This window comes from Ctenopharyngodon idella, chromosome 7, assembly GCF_019924925.1.
Source record: "Ctenopharyngodon idella isolate HZGC_01 chromosome 7, HZGC01, whole genome shotgun sequence".
Classification (NCBI taxonomy): Eukaryota; Metazoa; Chordata; class Actinopteri; order Cypriniformes; family Xenocyprididae; genus Ctenopharyngodon; species Ctenopharyngodon idella.
In genome coordinates, this window is record NC_067226.1 from 12,323,821 (window position 1) to 12,342,931 (window position 19,111).

At 38.5% G+C, this 19,111-nt stretch overlaps 2 protein-coding genes across 4 annotated transcripts in view; both read left to right on the top strand.

Moving 5' to 3' along the window:
• The window catches only part of creb3l1 (cAMP responsive element binding protein 3-like 1), a 34,803-nt gene extending 25,214 nt beyond the window's left edge, over nt 1–9,589 (top strand). The window contains exons 5-12 of one of the 2 annotated variants that reach the window (XM_051901025.1): nt 350–549; nt 674–823; nt 961–1,019; nt 1,578–1,646; nt 4,478–4,577; nt 5,065–5,215; nt 5,918–6,161; nt 7,388–9,589. In XM_051901025.1, coding sequence (XP_051756985.1) covers nt 350–549; nt 674–823; nt 961–1,019; nt 1,578–1,646; nt 4,478–4,577; nt 5,065–5,215; nt 5,918–6,161; nt 7,388–7,424 — 1,010 coding nt within the window. In that variant the 3' untranslated portion in view covers nt 7,425–9,589. Of the gene's footprint in view, nt 1–349; nt 550–673; nt 824–960; nt 1,020–1,577; nt 1,647–4,477; nt 4,578–5,064; nt 5,216–5,917; nt 6,166–7,387 lie in introns of those variants that run through there. The other variant, XM_051901026.1, reaches the window with a different exon arrangement.
• Nucleotides 9,590–12,617: 3,028 nt separating this feature from the next.
• The window catches only part of dgkza (diacylglycerol kinase, zeta a), a 110,935-nt gene continuing 104,441 nt past the window's right edge, over nt 12,618–19,111 (top strand). The window contains exon 1 of one of the 2 annotated variants that reach the window (XM_051898554.1): nt 12,618–13,100. In XM_051898554.1, coding sequence (XP_051754514.1) covers nt 12,811–13,100 — 290 coding nt within the window. In that variant the 5' untranslated portion in view covers nt 12,618–12,810. The remainder of the gene's footprint in view (nt 13,101–19,111) is intronic. The other variant, XM_051898556.1, reaches the window with a different exon arrangement.

Genomic DNA, 19,111 nt, shown 5'->3' on the forward strand with positions numbered 1-19,111 from the left:
AGCATTAAAGCAGTTCTGTGTATATGCTGGGACATCGCCAGACTAAACACATGATGACTCCAACACTCACCACCACACTTATAATCATTGTGCATGCATGTGCTGTGTGTGAAATTCCCAAAGGATTAGACTTTATTGGCTTTTCTTGACGACAGGTGAATGGACTGAATTTCAGTTTCACACTTTGGCCTGTCGTTGCTCAAAGATTCATTGCCCATTTTAACTTTTGACGGATATAGCATGTGTATGGAATTAAACCTGATGATTGAAATGCTTGAAAGTGAATGTCAGAAATGAACGAGTCACAGTTGTTTAAGGTGCGTCAAGATTATCTCTGTGTCCCCAACAGATGAACATCTGCGGTTGCCGCCAACTCCTCCCAGCAGCCATGGAAGCGACAGCGATGGGTCCCAGAGCCCACATTCACTGCCACCATTAAGCCCTGGCCAGCTGCAGAGCCCACATTCACTGCCTCCCTCCAGCCCGGCCCGGCTACAGGCCCGAACCTCCACAGCCATCTCCTCGTCCCCTCTCCTCACTGCCCCGCATGTGAGTCACACGCAATGCAGCATGTGACACAGCATGCTCATTATATACAATCCAAATGGACATTTTTATACACATACATTTTAAGCACAACTACACAGATTTAAAACCCTGACTTGTAATGCAGAAGCTGCAAGGAACATCAGGCCCTTTGATGCTGACAGAGGAAGAGAAGAGGACTTTGATCGCTGAGGGATATCCTGTCCCCAACAAACTACCGCTCACCAAAACCGAGGAGAAAGCCCTCAAACGGGTGCGCAGGAAAATAAAAAACAAGGTATTACTTATGATCACATAATATTAATATCAATTCAGGCAGATCCTCCTATTATATGATATTTGTGCATATATATATATATATATATATATATATATATATGTATATGCTAAAGTAGATGCATATTTTTGTCTTAGATCTCAGCACAGGAAAGCCGCAGGAAGAAGAAGGAATACGTGGAGTGTTTGGAGAAAAAGTAATTCCACCACTTTATTATCTCTCCCTCTTATTGCTTTCTTCTCTACCCTTTCCACTCCCTCTCTCCCTTTCTGACTGCTCTCCTTTTCTCCACTGCTCTTTCTTTTCCCCCTTTTTACATTGTTTGTCTAGCACTAGCATCCACTCTCTCTGCGCCTTCATCCTTCTTTTTCTTTGTTGACCTCCTCTCCTTTAATCCTCTCTTCTCTCTCACCCTAGCACACCCTCTCCCTGCAAAATACTCTATTTCTTGGTTGCTGTTTTATGGCTTTTGTTGTGTGAATGCGGCCAATGGCTACAGTCCATGCACTCATTGGGGTGTGTGTACGTTTGCATGAGTCATTTTCCCTTTTGTGCTGCTATTAGGCTCTCAGGGTTTGGATAATGTGCTGGAGAGACTGGACTCACAGTGGACACATACACTGTTTTTTCCATCGTGTTCCCGTCAGTCATGCTGACAGGATTATGTATGGTCAAACATATGGAAACAATTTATTTGTGTGTGTGTCAATCTGTCATTGTGACCGTGTGCAATAACACTTTCTCTCCTCCTCAGAGTGGAGAACTACACTTCAGAGAACAATGAACTTTGGAAAAAAGTTGAGACGCTTGAGAATGCCAACAGGTGAGATTCCATATGTCTGCTTGTGTTTAATCACAGTGAATTCTTTATAGGTGGATTTTTATCAATTTAATTGTAACCGTATTTGCGGTAAGTGTACTCAGCAGCTTCTTTGCAGTCAGCAGGTGTTGTTAAGTCAGTCCAGATGCACGCAGTTCTTAACCTCCCCTTCCGATCATATAGAGCAGCACCTTTTCATTCTCTCCTGGGTGGCCTAGTTAGAACATAGGCACTGTCGACAGGGTGCTGTCTGTTCCTACTGTTTAGAGAGACAGAAAGCACCATGGGGGATTGGGTGTTATCAAAGTCAGCTTTTTTGTGGATTAACTGTAAAACCTTATTGAAGACAACAGCTCTTAAATAGGTAGTTCCTGCAAAACGAAAATTCAAAATTCTCTCATCATTTACTCACCCTAATGTTCTTCCAAACCTGCATGACTTTCTTTCTTCTGTGGAACATAAAAGAAGTTATTTTGAAGAATGTTTCGGGGGATTTTTTCTTCGGTCTGTATAATTAAAGCCAATGGGGTTCAGTGATTATTGGAGCTTGTTGACTTTCACTGTATGAACAAAAACTCATTCTTCAAAATATCTTCTTTTGTGTACTATACAAGAAAGTAAACCATACAGGTTTGCTAATGTTTACAATTGTAATTTTTGTGTGAACTAACCCTTTAATGAAAACATGCAAGAAAGTATCATGGTTTGTTTAACATGTTTTGAAATACATTAGAGTATCATGTCAATACCATGGTATATGAATACAGTAATCATTCAGTACCATAGTATAGACTCACATGTTGTAGGATTTTTAGCTGTTTTCTCTTAGAAAATAAATGCAGCCTTGGAGAGCATAAGAGACTTCTATCAAAAACAATTGAAAAAATCTTACTGACCCCAGACTTTTGAATGGTGTATATATGTAAATGTATAGTAGTGCTTTTTATAGAGGATTGGCTCAGGCCCCTTATTAACAACACACTTAAAGTAGCACGCAGCACGGTGCCTGCCTGCCCCTCATTACAGGATAAAGAGACTGTGTGTGTTGGCTCTCTGCCGATTCTTATTAGGATAGAGCCTTCTGACTTATCAAAGAGAATTCAAAGAGACAGCGGGGGGAGTTTGTGTTTGTGTGTTAGTGGGTGGGTTGTATATTAATCTGAAGAAAACCACTGTTTATATGATCAAATTGAGATGATTATTGCTAGGTTAGTAGGGCGGTCTGAGCCCCTCTCACCACTGAAAACATACTGTAGAGCTAGACTATTCTACAGTATTCATTATGACTGATTCTGTATGTGTATGTTTTTGTGAAAACTAATATGAGTTGCTTTGTTTTGGGGTGATGCAGCCAGGTGAAAAAGCTCTAAACTTCATTTGTTCAGAGGAAGTGTCTCCGTTATAAGTGTACTGTATGTTGTTTTGGATAAAAGAGTCTGCTAAATGATGAAACACTAAAATAGCCTCTTTTTTTTTTTTTTTTTTTATTGTTTTCAAACATGTTGCAATAGCTCTCTCTGGTGTTGGAGGAGCTCTCCATCATGTGATGTTGCTTCTTATTCCACTAGAGGGAGCTCAATGTCCTTTTGTATTAACAGAATAATTTCTTCTGAGAAAGTCTGCTGCTGAGATTACACATGTTCATATATATATAGAGAGAGAGAGAGAGAGAGAGACAGAGGCTGTGTGATATGTGTGTGTGTGTGTGTGTATATATATATATATATATATATATATATATATATATATGCTTTATTTAAACTGTAAAAACAATATAAAATAAATAATTAAAAGAAAATGACAATGACAAAACATAAGAGAATAAACTAAGAAGAACTGTAATAAAAACAATTAAGAACAGAAGAGAATTTAGTTTTTGAATATACTAAATACTGCCAGCTATATAACATTATATTATGTGGCATACAATATGCAATAAACAATTCAAACAGTAGTAAATTACATTGTTTTACATTTACAATTATGCACTTGACAGACGCTTTTATCTAAAGTAATTTACATTGCAGTGAATGTATAGATTTTATCAGTTCATGCATTCCTTGTGAATCGAACTCATGACCTTGGCGTTATTAGTGCTAGAGCTACATATCAACTATACCTCACTACATTGCTTGTTTAATTCAGTTCAGTTATCTAAAATACAGTTATTGTACATTTTAATGTAATTTTGTGTAAAATTGTGATCATATAACCAGTCAATTATTAAGAAGTATAGGGCTGATTTAAATTCTGGTTCATACATAACACTGAAAATAGAAGGTGTTATCTCACGTAGTGTGCTCTACTTGTGTCCTGAACATCCTGTAAATGTACTAGGTCATCCAGGTATTCCATGCAGATAGAAAGTGTGCCTGTGGTGCGCATACTGCAAAAATAGTATGGGTAGTATGCTATTATATCATACACCCAGGTCCTGGGGCTATAAGTATTGTAACTCTGCGTGTTTTGGGTCACATCAGAGAGTGTGTAAGAGAATGTTTGATTGGCCTCTGAAGAAGGAAGTAATTGAAGGGGAAATCAATTAACAGCCACTGCACGCTTACAGCAGCGTTGATGAGGAGGTGAAGTGCGTTTTGTGTGGGAGAGACTGTGTGAGTGGTGTGAAGGGGAGTTCAGTTTATGTAACACTGTGGCGAGTAAGAACTATATTATCCTCACATGCTCTCTGAGCTTAAGAATACGAAGATCCTGCTGTTACAAAATGGCACAGAGAGGAACACACACAGCCTGCGAACAAATACGCTGCCTACATCCTGAACTGAAGACTTTACTAATCATTTTTCTTTTGTGATGTGTTTCTGTGTCATCCGTAGGTCTCTACTCCAACAGCTACAAAGACTGCAGGCTCTAGTGAGCGGGAAAGTGCCTCGATCCTGCAAGATCGCCTCCACGCAGACCGGAACCTGCCTCATGGTATATACACACACATATACTATACAGACACACGCATTTATTCCAACACACTCGCATTCACACACACATTTTCTTTGTGTTTCTTTCAAACAAACCAGAGTCTTAATGAAACATCTAGGCCTGGTTTCACAGACAGGGCTTATATTAAGCTAGGATTAGGCCTTAGTTCAATTAAAACATTTAAGGATATTTTAGAAACGTGACTTTAAAAAACATTACTGGTGTGCATCTTGAGACAAAACAATGGCACTGACATATTTTAATATATGTCATTGCAAGTTGCTTTCATTTAAAACAGCTCAAACATGCATTTTAGTCTGGGACTAGCCTTAAGCCTTGTCTGTGAAACCGGGGGCTTGTCTATTTAGTTTAGTCCTTTGATCCTATGCATGTAAAGGCAGGTCAGCACTGCTCTGACAGTTGTAGTGCAAGTAGATTACAGTGGGGCGGTGTGCTCACCGTGTGTGTGGTTCCTCCTCCTGGCCAGGTGGTGGCGCTGTGTTTTGTGTTGGTGCTGGGCTCGTTGGCTCCCTGCCTGCCCGAGCTCTCCCTCTACTCTTCCTCCTTATCCTCATCATCCTCACACACGGTGAAGTCCGCACCGCTGCCCTCAGGTGACCTCTACACCACCAGCCAGGGTATGTTTCATCCCTGCCCCTAATATATGAGTCGAAATCATCAACTTTCATTGTGTACTTTGCATGATATGATTACATTTCTCTGCGTATGCGCAAAGAAGCGTTTATTTGTAGGTCGTCCGGCTTTCAGACACATTCAATTATCCAGGCAGATAATAGCTGTGTGTCTTTGACAGCACTTATTTCGTTCCCCCCACAAGAGACTGAAAGGGTGTGAGGCCGTCTCTCTTATAAAGGTTATTAGCGGAGCTCCTGGGCCGACAGTGCCCATTCTCACCCCCAAATTACTGTCAGACATCCCAGAGAGTTTTAGATTGAAATCATTACTTCCCTTTGAGCAGATTTTACAATCCTCTTTCAACTTTACGACACACGCCGAGCCGCATCTCTTTCGGCTCTATCAAAGCTGTGCTTGAAAAAAGCTTCAAATGCCTCATCCATTTTCACAAGGGCCCTACAGACTCGGCCCATGGATGATGGCGCCGGGTTGCTGTAGTAACCAAAAATCATGGAAGCCTTAATGTGTATTGGTTCGCCTAAAAGAGTAGCACACTCAAAATCTTGCTCTTTCTTTTTCTCTTAAACACGCTCTTCGAGTCCAAAACACGCTTCTCTTCACTCTACATATCTCATGAGAATCAAAGTAAGCAAGTCATGTGACATAAGTAACTCTGTTCTCTCTCTGTGTGTGTGTGTGTGTAGTCCGCTCCCGCAGCCTGCTCTTCTATGACGAGGGTGGCCCAGTGGAGGACGGCCACAGGGGCGTGCTGAGTGTGGAGAGGATGGAGGGGGTGCCGCGACACGTACAGGACCTGAAGGACAGCCACGAGCAGGATCATTCTGCTCTCGTGAGCAGGTACTTGAGCCAGGCTCAACCAGAGCCTGCAAGCTACAGCAACACATCCGCGGCCCCACTCCGTCCCACTGAACCACACTACCACTCGAGGTGAGACACACACTGACGGTACTTTTAATACAGGTTTAGTTTGTGGCATCTTAATTATTAAGGATGCGCTGACATTAAAATAGTTTACTATTTATAAAATTATTTATTATAGTTATTTATGGCCGATAACTGATAAATATTAAAAAATATTAAAATACCACACTATTTAGGTTACATAAATTAAAAATTAAACACTAAAGACTTAAAGGATTAGTTCACTTTCAAATGAAAATTACCCCAAGCTTTACTCCCCCTCAAGCCATCCTAGGTGTATATGACTTTCTTCTTTCTGATGAACACAATTGGAGATATATTACTAAATATCCTGACGCATCCGAGCTTTATAATGGCAGTGAACAGGGGTCACGAGTATGAAGCTGAAGAAAGTGCCTCTATCCACATCTATCCATCATAAACGCGTACTTCACACGGCTCTGGGGGTTTAATAAAGGCCTTCTGAAGCAAAGCGATGCATTTGTGTAAAAAAATATCCATATTTAACAAGTTATGAAGTAAAATATCTAGCTTCCGCCATCAGTATTCAACTTACAAAGAAAGTGTAAAACTCTCGCAGTTCAAAACGCTTACACTACGTCCTAAACCTTCACTATTCAACTTACGGAAAAAACTCAACAGACGCGACGGCCGTTCCGTTTTTTTTCCCGTAAGTTTAATACGGAAGGCGGTCTGGCGGAAGCTAGATATTGGATATTCATTTTGAGGTTTGCTAAAGATTACATTCAGTAGTGATATTAAATTATTAGTGTTTTTAACTTAATACACTTTGATTGTTAGATAACTATTGTTTAAAATTTGGGGTCAATAAGATTTTTTTTTTTTTTATTTGAAAGAAATAAATACATTTGTTCAGCAAGGACATATTAAATTTTATAAACTAATATGGTTACAAAAATTCTTTGCTTTTCTATTTATTTAACTTTCTATTCATCAAAAAATCAAATTCAAAAAAAAAAAAAAAAAAAAATTAGTTTCCATAAAAATATTAAGCAGCACAACTGTTTTCAACATTGTTTCCATGACAGGAATAAATTACATTTTAAAATATATTCAAATAGAAAACAGCTATTTTAAATTGTAATGATATTTCATAATATTTCTGGTTTTGCTGTATGTTTGATAAAATAAATGCAGTCTTGCTAAGCATAAAATCTTACTGACCCCAAACATCCCTATGAATAATTAGTAATTGTCCCTTTCCTTCTCAGAAAGCGGGATCCTGAGGGAGGAGCTGAATATTTCTAACCCCTCTGTGTGGAGCTGCCTCTGTCACCCAGGCCTCCACTGAAATCTAATGATCCTGGACTACTCGGCCCTCGACCCTTACCGTTACAGATCCTGAGTCTCCTGACCTGCCCTAAAAAAAACCAACAAGCCTCATGACCACCATCCAACCCGCCTGACATGCATTCAAATGACATTCATCCCTAGAACTGTGAGAAGAGAAATGTGTCCATCCATACACTGAAACTCCCCTTTACCAACAAGCACTGAGTTTAAGGACTAAGAGAGAGAAGAGAGGATGTGGGCGGTTGTACATGCTGCTCTGTTTTAGATGGATGTGAGCCTGCAGCTCTAAATTCACTAAACACTTCACACACAGGGTGTGGGAGGGAAAGTTCATGAGTGTTTGTTTTGATTTTCCTAAAATGCCATGAGACTGTCCATTTACTACATATCCTTACTTAAACCCCAAAGAACTTCTTTTTTTTTTTTATGACTCTTTTTTTAATCTCTGAATGTTTTCCAGCAGGTGTAATCACAGGTGCCTGACGTACTTTGCGGTTTTACAAAGCTTGCTTTGACAGGATTTTCTTCCTCTGCCATCTTGGCTTTTTTTCCTAATAAGTTTAAGCTGGATTGCACTTGTTTTGCACTAGGAAAACTAATTGATTTAAGTGCCTTCTCATTCTTTTTCATGTAGTCATATTTAAGATGCTCCTAACCGTATATTTCCCTCTTAAACCTCTTTTTACTTACTTTTATTGATGCGTTCTATTTTATTTTTGTTTTCTACTTTTAAAAGGCAGAGGCTTTTGTACTGAATTTAAAATTTTATCCATAATATATTCTAGTATTGGCAGCATCCAAAAAAGAGCATATTTATTTTATGCACAAAAAAATTATGAAAGTTATTGTGTTTTTTAAATGAAAGATGATGTAAAGTTTACATGATCTTGTTGTCATAACTGTTAAACAGTTTTTTTCTGTTATCTTTATTTCTGTGTAAAGAAAGTTTTGTATATATAGAGAAAAATGAACAGGGCCGATCAAATCCTGTGTGTGTTTAACCATGTTCAATCTCTGAAGAATTCTGCACAATCCACATGAATCCATTAAAAAACATTGGCTATAATGTATACAAGGTGAAATCAAATATATTTAAAACAGGTTTTTCTGATAATGGAATACTTCTTTTTAATGTTAGTCTAGACTTTCTGTATTCTGTACCTGAGCAAACTGTTTGACCACTGTAAAATTTACCACAAATATCTGGGAGTTGATAGTGCAGTTGTGTAAATATGCTTTCCAAAAGTCAGTTTTTTATGTTATAGATGTCAGTGCTTAGAAACAATTTGTTAATCATAAGATCTTTTCTTTTTGTTTTTCAGTACTTTTGTTAAATCATTTTCATGTCCTCTGTTGCTTCAGCCACAATATTGTTTTTATTGTACAGCTAGAGATAACCACTGATAGACATGATATTTTATTGCTTAAGTTGCCTCTGATTAAATTATAGTAATGAAAGTGGTTGTCACAAAAGAATCTATCAAATTACTCTGTGGTATATGTGCCATAACACAAAGAAAAACTGGGTTGGCTGTTGATGACATGGAAGAACAGTACTGTAAATAACATCTTATTAACAGCGTAAAACTGAATTCACCGTAGTTTCAAAGAGCTTTCATTTCTTACAAGTTTAGTGACAGAGCGGTTTTCATCATGGCCTCTGTTTCATTCATTTCACCCATCGATATGTAATAATAATATTGAACTGGAAAAACATTAAGTGTTGATTTGAATGTTTCTAAGACAGTAAACTTTATGACTTCATTGCACATACTGTCCACAGACCATTAGTCTCGAACCTGGAACTCCAGAATATCTGAGCATTCTGGAATTGAATCTAATGTCCAGTATGACGATGGAGTTTGTGCTTTTAAATGTAATTGTTGCTTGGATCATCTGTATCTCTGCCCTTTTTGCCCTTTGTACATATGACTGATGATAAATGTTGGTTGTAAATATGGAGGACGTATTTTTATATTTCCGATGCATTTTGGTAATCACTATGCGGTTTGGGTTTATTAGTATCTGTGTATGTATCTATGCTCTGAACCTCTTGCTTTTCCTGTCTGATCTAAAGTAGAGTTAGAATGAAGCAAAATACAAAATTTTTGCAGATGCAATCTATTGTCTCCTGTGTTATTTCTGTGTTATACCCTCTTTATGCATAATTTAGAACATTATTATTATTTAACTTAAAAAAGGTTGGTGGGTGTGAAGTGATTTTAGGGCCTGCAAAATCAATACCGGTTGTCTCAAACTTTCATTGTATTTTCATATTATGACCACCAGGTGTCAGCACTGTTTACCAAACAATAGCGCAATATTTTGTCTGTTTTTCTTGTTTCATTGGGCTGTTAAGACAATATGACCAGACTTATTATTGTGCTATTAAATTAAACAGTCTTGCTGTTTGATAGATTTTAATTTATTTTATTCTTAAATATAGGTTGATTTTATAGTTTTGATATATTTGAAAAGCAATTTCTTTCAAAATATCAGTGAATTTCTGGAATGGCATAAAAAACAAACTAGGCATATATCAGTGAATTACACACACAATATCACTAACATGTTGTTGCTCACCTAAACAGTACTGTGTAAGTGGATAACATGATAACAAGACTGAACAAATTTCAGTTCAAACTGGTAAATCAAGTTTAAAATGCATGTAGGAATGAACATTAGTAGAAAGAAGAGTCAATTGATAACTGTGTACTAAATAGAGGTCTATGGCTTGTAAAACGCTGAGGTCTAAAAGACATAGTTTTTCCACAATATTTAAAAACACTTGAAATTGTGTGTTGAAGATGAGCAAGTAAACTCTTAACACTCAAAACTCAAAAATTGAACATTTAAACTGATGCTGATTGAACTCCATCCACACACACGATAGAATAAGCATCTTTTAAGTCACTGCATCAGTTTTGGGGGGGTGGGAACGGATTTCGACAGCTGTATATTTGCAGTCGAATTCTGTTCCAAACTGGCTCAGCATGGCACTTCACGATGGCTTTGTGGACAGTATGCTAACCTCTGATGCAGTTGCGTACAAAGAATCCTAGGTTCGAGTCCAGGCTTGTAGGATTTTCTGGATCCCGTCTGCCTTCTCTCACCAATTTTGCTTCCTTTGAATATTTTTAATATCATTATAAATGGCAAAAAGGCAGAAAATGAACATTTAAACTGATGCTGGTTAAAGTCCATCCCTAATATTAATGAAAATAAACTATTGATGAAGAGGTTATTTATAACACCATTAAGGTCCTATATAGCACTTTCAAAGCATGGTTCTTCATGGAACCATGGTTTTATTTAGCACCTAAAAATCATAATTCTGCTCTTGTTACAAGACGAAGAACCCTAATTTGGTTATAAGAACATCTAAACAGTTCTCATAGAGGTTGTGCTTTAGACCGACAGAGAAATAAAACCCAGGGAGAGAGAGTGAGAGTGAAAGAGAGATGGAGGATAAAGAAATGGGGAGAGGAGGAGGAGGAAAAGAACATAGACTGTTTTCCTCCCACATAAATATCCATAGCGTGTGTGTGTGCACTTGTGTGCACTTGTTATCGATATATTGCTCTATTTATTTCTTGAAAGCTGTAATAACTTTAAACTCCATAGAATCTGACAATAAATACTCAGTTGAGAAATTTACTGAAATTCATGGTATGTACGTCTGTGTGGGGGCTATTTAAAAAAAAAAAAAAAAAAAAAAAAATATGGAACTGTCTCAGCAACAGTCTGGATTTAACATGAACTTTAGCTATGCTGTTAATTGAGGTAACTGCAGGTGTAAACTCATTTTCAAAAAGACATCTACAGGACTGCACTGTAAGTAAAGGACCAAAGCCAGTTGACTACTATGGATCATTACATTATTGTATTTTTGTTCAAACAATTAATTAGGTTGAATCTCTAAGAAGCAACTGGGACCTTGTGTGATGAGCTAATTTAGAAACCCTCTGTTTCGTTTCAAAAGTGTTCCTATTAAAAGAATTAATAAAAATGATTTTCCTCTATTACAAAAAATTGAACTTTCCAAAGAAATTTAACAAATATAAAAATATAATTATTTGGACCCTTTCATGGTTAGAAAACAAATAAATGATTTCATCCCATTTTCTCCATTTTTTTCAATGCTTGCACTGACTACAGATTTTGGAGGGAACATAAAAAATTGCAGAAGTGAGTTGAGGAAGGAGGTTGGTTGTCTTTGCTTTGAACCTGATGTGAGCTGCTGGCAGCCAGTGGAGTTAGACAAAAAGAGCTGTGCTTTAATATTTACATACCCAGAAGTGTCACTGCAGCAGCCAGGGACAATGGGATTTGATAGATGAGAATATGTGTGAGTGTGTAATTTGAAATTTTATTCAGGATGACCACATTCTGATTACTGTGTCACCTTTCATGGGTTCAGATGAATGTGATTTATTTCCATACAAGCTGTTATGTCATTGGTGGAATATTAGCTTCCACTGTAGCCAGTGATCTGTGAAGTGTGGTGCCTGATGATGGCTGTAAATCTGACCTTACATTACTCAATAACATTACAACAACTAACATTTGGACATAAATGCCAGTGAAAACAAAACTACCTCAGTTTTTGCTTCAGTGTACTGAATTGAGTTTTATATAAAAGACGTTCTCACACACACACACACACACACACACACACACACACACACACACACACATGCATACTATTCAAATTGAAAACAATGCTCTATTTACAAAGGCACACTTCCTTCCTCACACAAACAGGCTCAAACATTGACAACTGACCCTTTATTAGGCCTCCCCAGTGTCAGTATGACCTGTAACGTTGACAAACTTGGTTTCTCACACAATATTGTTGCAATGATCAAAGGGATTTGATAGTAAAGGGAATTTGATCTTTCATGAGGTTTGTTTTTAAAGTGCTGCGATTCTGTGCCAGTCTGAGCCTGTTGTTTAGGATTAGTGTGTGTGAATGTGTGTGTGTGAGAGAGAGAGAGAGACACGGCTAGAGAAAGTTCTTTCTTATGATTGGTTGATCCTGCAGCTGTGGTTAGGTTAGGCAGGGCTTACGGGCACTCTCCCATATGATTGGCTGATCCTGAATCGGTAGCGTAGGTGGGCGGGGCTTCGTGACACAGTCAGCTGTGTGTTTCGAGGTGGTCGTCGTCTGCACGGCCGAAAGCAGATTCAACAGTAAGGGAAGGTGATGGTCAAATCTATCACAAACTTCCCCGAAATAACAATTCCGCTGCTATTTCACTCGTGCGACACATATATCCTCTTAACTTTGGCTGTACCTCTTAGTGTGACACTTTCCTCCGTGATTAAGTTAGTTTAATAAATGGCAGAAGCATCGGACGCGACCGTTGACGGTTCGTCTCGCGCTGCGCACAGCTCCGCAGACTCACCGACCACGGTCGTGATACCGCCGACCTTGGAAGACGTGGTGGAGGAGGAGGACGTGTTCCTTTCTGAAACCGGACACAGCGGCACAACTTTAAAACAGCATGAGTGCTCGGGGAATGGGACTGAACGACTGGCAGTGGGGAGAGGAGGAGCGCTCAGTCCTGAAATCCAGGCAGAGAACAGCGAGTTCTTACACCTCACCATCCGGAAACAGGTGTCATACAGGTAAATACCTCTCACAGTAAACACGTAGAGCAATGTAAATGCAATAAAAATCTGACCATTGTGCTTGATTTCAAACTCCAACTCCCACCTGTCTTCATTGATGGCCCTAATATTGACCAGCGGCAATTATCTTTACAGTCATGGTTGTGTCAGTTGCAACTTGTTGAATGCTGTCGTTTTCTGAAGAACCTAGATTCTCTTTGACACTACAGGATGATCTGGATTACTACTAGCACAAGCTGAAACCACACACTCTTGTAACCTTCCTGCCAAACTAATAAAATTAAACACTAATATACAGACATTTCTTCTTTAAACTTGACATGGTACACCAAATTTCACATTGTTGTTCGTTTTGACAGGTAGTGTGGTAGTGTATGACAGGTTTTTAAACTGTGGTCCAGAGGTCCACAAGTCCACAAGGGAGTCTAGAGAAAAACTGTAAAACAGGTAAAAAAAAAAAAAAAAAATAAACAATAAGATTAAAATAGGTAAATACATTAGATTAAAATAAATACATAAATAATTTGATATAAATAGAAATTAGATTAAAATAAAAACAAGAAATAAATAAATAAATAATAAATAATACATTTAACAGTGCATTAATATTGTTTTTTTCAGTGTATAAATTGGGTGTTTATAAAAGATAGATGCCTTTTAAATTTTAGGATTGGTGTCCCTCACATGAGGATGATCATATTGGGGGTTCCAGTGTCATCTAAAAGACTGAAAACCCCTGCTTTTTATGAGAAACTGATGACTTATTATAGTTCAAACCAAACAACATGGCTCTCCTGTCATCAGGGTCAGTTTATCATGACTGTAAATTAAATTACTATAGTGTCAGATGCCAGAATCTCCTTGCACATTATCAACGTCATCCTTCTCATTAGGGCATAGGCCTGGTCTTACAGTGCATACCCGGTGACATCAACCATGTGTTTTTGTACAGAACGCCACGTCTGACAATGTTTGTGATGGCTAGGAGTGTATGGCACCACATGCTTTGTTACTTAGAAAGCATTTGTGTGTGCACTAAGTGCTCTTAATTATTTTACTGGGGTTGCAGTGCGTTATGCTTTACTGGCCTATTTGTCATGTAGGAAAAGGGCCATGTTGGGCAATAAAAGTGTGTGTGTTTATGTGATTGTTCCTAGCAGACACTTTGCTCTTTTCCTGATTGCTGTATCATGTTGGTTGACCGTATTGTGTTACACTGGACTTCTTGTTCCCTTGAATAGAGACTGAAAATGTTTAGTAACAGTATGTAAAACTAAGTTAATTTCAACATAATGAAACTTTAAATTGAGTTAAATAATGGTATGTAAGAAAGTTATAAATCTTTAATTTTTTTGTTATGAAACATGCTTTTGTGTTGTATATTGGTTGCGACATCTACAGATAAGGTTTACGACCTGTTCTGTGTTCTGTTGTTAGTGGTTGTCCCACAAACGATTTTCCCCTTTCGTTTCTGTTGGACAAGGTAAAGTTGTTGTGTTGCTGAAACTCTTGACCTTTTATGGTCTGAAAAAAGAGGAAGCAAATTAAAGGTTTAAATAATTTGCAAGTGCTCCCTCAGTTTTTCGCAGGTATTGTGGCCGAATCTTTGGGAAATAATACAGTAGATTTGCTCTCCTCTCTTGCTTAAATCTCAAATGAAACAAGCACCAGCTGTGCTGATTATGTAATAATGTTCAGGGTTTTTATACTACACACACTGCGAAGTAATGGGACTTAACTGCATATGTGTTTGTGGGTCTGATGGTGAATGGGTTCTTTCTGCTCTTAGTGTGTTATATAAGTGGTTAAGGGAAACAGTGTGGAATCACAGGTGGTTTTGCTTTGAAGAAAGGAGTTAACAAGATAGGTCTATCTGACCCTGATGCACGGCTGGGACAATACATCGATTCACGATTGGCGATACAACGATTCTGGATCGATTCTGATATTTTCTCTCTCGAATTGATTCTGAGCTTAGTTTTAACAGCAGATGCCGCTCTAGGCTAGTTTTTAAACGCACACTCAAATACTCATGAAGAAGAGTGCTGGACAGTGATCGTGTGTTCGGCTGAGTCATGTAAGTGGTTAAATATACTTGCACCTCGGCTCAGAATGCTTTTATGACGCGAGATTAATGTAAACAGCCCACTGCGAACACCCCCAGGTAAAAAAAAAAAAAAGTACACTTCCATAATGTACTTAAAGTGCTCTATTTTCACGCACTAATTTTGTACTTAATATGCTAAAAATTCTTCTTTAGCACTTCTTAAGATAATCTTAAGAACATCTAAGTGTACTCAACTGTGCTATTTTGAGACACCATGCAATATAAAGTAAAATGGGCTTTTAACATACTATCTCTGTATTAAAAAAATTTATTTAGTTACTAGTAGTATACTTGAACCCATAGTGTACTACAAGTGGTAACTAAATACATTTTTTAATACAGAGATATTATGTTAAAAGCACATTTTAGTTCATATTCGTGGTGTCTCAAAATAGCACAGTTGAGTACACTTAGATGTTCTTAAGATTATCTACAGAATTAGTACATAATTAGTGTTTGTACATTATGGAAGTGTACTTTTTTTTTTTTTTTACCTGGGCCCTTGTAATTCGCTTCAACCTTTTCGAACTTCATGAATGATTATTTTAGGTTTAAGTGGTGTGTGTAAAGGAACTGGAAGCAAGCAGAGTATGCATGTCTCTAAAGCACGTAGTGCCATCTGCTGTTAAACACTAAGCTCAGAATTGATTCGAGAGAGAATCGCGATACATCGGAAAAATATCAGAATTGCTCCAGATTCTTTGTAGCGCAAATAGGGCTGGTCCGAATACTGTTTTTTGAGCTTCGAAGCTCGGTAGTAATCAGCACCGAATATTCGAAGGGAGGGGGCTGAAGATATTCTTCTCTCTAATAAAGGCATGTGTAACGAGTAGAAATATAGTGTGGCCCTTTTAAGAGCTGCGCGCTCCCGGTTGAACTCTGTCGAACGACTCGAGCCCCACATGTATGCGGGTTATTTCTGTCGCTATTTAAAGTTATTTTCTTTATTAAGCAATGCTGTGGACGGCATAACATTTGCGAAGGACAGTTACACGAGTTTCATTGGGAATAAAGCGCCAGTTGTGAAATGTCAATCGCCTCTGAGAAGTCTGTCTGGTAACAATAACTCAAGCTAAGTGAGCTAACGTTATTGCTGTAACGCGGCCAAGTATGGTGACCCATACTCGGAATTTGTGCTCTGCATTTAACCCATCCAAGTGCGCACACACTGTGAACACACGGTTCAGCCAATGCTGCGGCGCCCGGGGAGCAGTTGGGGGTACGGTGCCTTGCTCAAGGGTCTCACCTCAGTCGTGGTATTGAGGGTGGAGAGAGCACTGGACATTCACTCCCCTCACAGACAATCCCTGCTGGACCTGAGACTCGAACCCATGACCTTTGGGTTACAAGTCCGACTCTCTATCCATTAAGCTACGACTGCCTAAGAGCAATACTTTTAATAAAGTAGCCTTCTGACAAACAAATCACTCCCAAATCAGAAATTAGCAGCACAGTAATTACTGACACAGTAAAGGGTAGGCTATTTAAATAAAAGAAGAACGAAAAATAAATGAACGAACGGTAATAAATAAGAACATGCCGTCCCAGTAAAGTCTCACATTTGAGTTTTAACAAGCTCCTATGTTTTACAGTAGATTCATTTAGACTGATGATAATAATGGGTAAAAAGGCTAATATATTTTGTTTCTATGACAAAGCAGCGCAGCTTAACCAAAAATACGAGTTCCTGCAGTTGTGCGCTTCAGACAGAGAATACTCCAGTTGCAGGGTACACATTAGTAGGCTAAGAAGCAAATATATTTATTAAGTCCTTCGGATGAGACGTTAAACCGAGGTCCTGACTCTCTGTGGTCGTTAAAAATCCCAGGATGTCCTTCGAAAAGAGTAGGGGTGTTACCCCGACATCCTGGCCAAATTTACCCATTGGCCTAATCATCCCCATACACTGATTGGCTTCATCACTCTGTCTCCTCTCCACCAATAAGCTGGTGTGTGGTGGGCGTTCTGGCGCAATATGGCTGCCGTCGCATCATCCAGGTGGATGCTGCACATTGGTGGTGGTTGAGAAGATTCCCCCTTCCGTATGTAAGGCGCTTTGAGTACCCAGAAAGCGCTATATAAATGTAAGGAATTATTAATTATTATTATTAAGTATAACAAAGTTGGGTTCCTTAAACTGTCCATCATATTAAAAACGGCTAGGTTATATAAGATAATTGTAAAAAAAGAGTATTGTATTTCGCCGGATTTTATATTGTAAACATTCAAGCGCGAATGAGAACCGCTTCGCGAGGTGGATGCCAGATGTGCAAAAAAAAAAAAAAAAAAAAAAAACCCACGAAATTCGAATCCCAAAATTGAAAATCGAATCCCAACCTACCAAATGAATATTCGAATATTCTGGTCCAGCCCTAATCGCAAATTGAGAATCGATGTATTGGCCCAGCCCTAGTGGGCAGATATTGATATGTGCGTATAAACCTAGAGGTCACAAACATCATACTACACCAGCACTGGCAGGACAGAAAGAGGGAAAAGAAGGACAGTCAATGCATGGCTTAGGGTTGGAAAGCTAGAGGATCACCACCAAAACAGTCGATAACAGGCGGAAACGCGATGGCAACCAATCTGTCCCTGTAGCCCTCCACCTCAGTGCTGTTGTTGTGACCTCAGTAATGTGTTTAGAGCAGTCAGCCGTGGATCATCGTCATTTTCGCTCTGATTAGAGTGGGAGTTAATTAACAGCTAAAAAAGAGCAAAATATGTGGACAGCTGCCTTTGGGAATATTAACAAAGCAAAAACAATGCAATACATGACCATCCAGTCAACCTGAGTTTGCTGCTCTTGCTGTGTTTTAATGTAAATATTTACCAGGATGTTATATTGTAGAACTAAAACCAGTTTTTCTCTTGTAATATTGATCTGATCGCAGTGTCTCCACAGTCACGACTTGCTTCTTTCAGCTCTATGTTAAGGTATTTGCATTGAAAAGAGCTTTAAATAAGTGACAGTATACATTAATGACATTGAAGAGGTTTTGTGTCTCTGTGCAGCACAGATTTAATAATAATAATGTTTATTTTACATAGCGCCTTATTTTATATAAGTCAAGGTTTACAGTAGTAAGACCAATAAACATGACAGCAGGCATATAGACAGGCATAAATGTACACTGTGTAGAGAAATGAGTATAGAGAAAAATAACATAGAGAAACCTAACAAAACACGAACCAGATCATCAGAATAGGGATCAGAAAAAACATATGGTGACCATAGAGATCTTTGAATGTGATGAGAAGTACCTTGTATTAAATACAGAAGCAAATGGTAACCCAATAATCTGCAAGGATTTTGTAAGGATTTTTTTGGTATGTGTCAGGACCTTGCCTGCAGAGTTCTGAATATAGTGGTTAAAAGGGCAAGTCGAAAAAAAAGAGAGAATTACAAGAGTGTAGGCGACATCATTGATATTTAAGAGCGGACATAAACAAGCAATATTCCGAAGGTGGAAAAAGGCAGATTTGGTAAGTGATGAGATATGAGGAGAGAAAGAGAGGGAAGAATCGAAAATTATACCAAGGTTTTTAACAGTGGTGGAAGGTCGAACTAGGAAACCAGCAATATCAGTATTGTCAACACAGACATGGGATGTAAATTGAGGAGATCCAACCAGAAGTAGATTTGTTTTGTCAGTGTTTAGTTTGACAAAATTACTGGTCATCCATGCATTTATTTCATCAATACAAGCCGAAAAGGAGTTGGTGGGGAAAGGAGTAGTGCGTTGGGAAGGAATGTAGAGCAGGGTGTCATCTGGGTGCTTTCTCAGTGCTGTGGAGAATGCGAAAACCTGACTGGAACAGGAAAATAACAGAAAGATGAATTTGATGTCTTGATTAGCTCTGAGATATAGGCTGGGGTGGGAGGGTCAAAGTTAGTGAA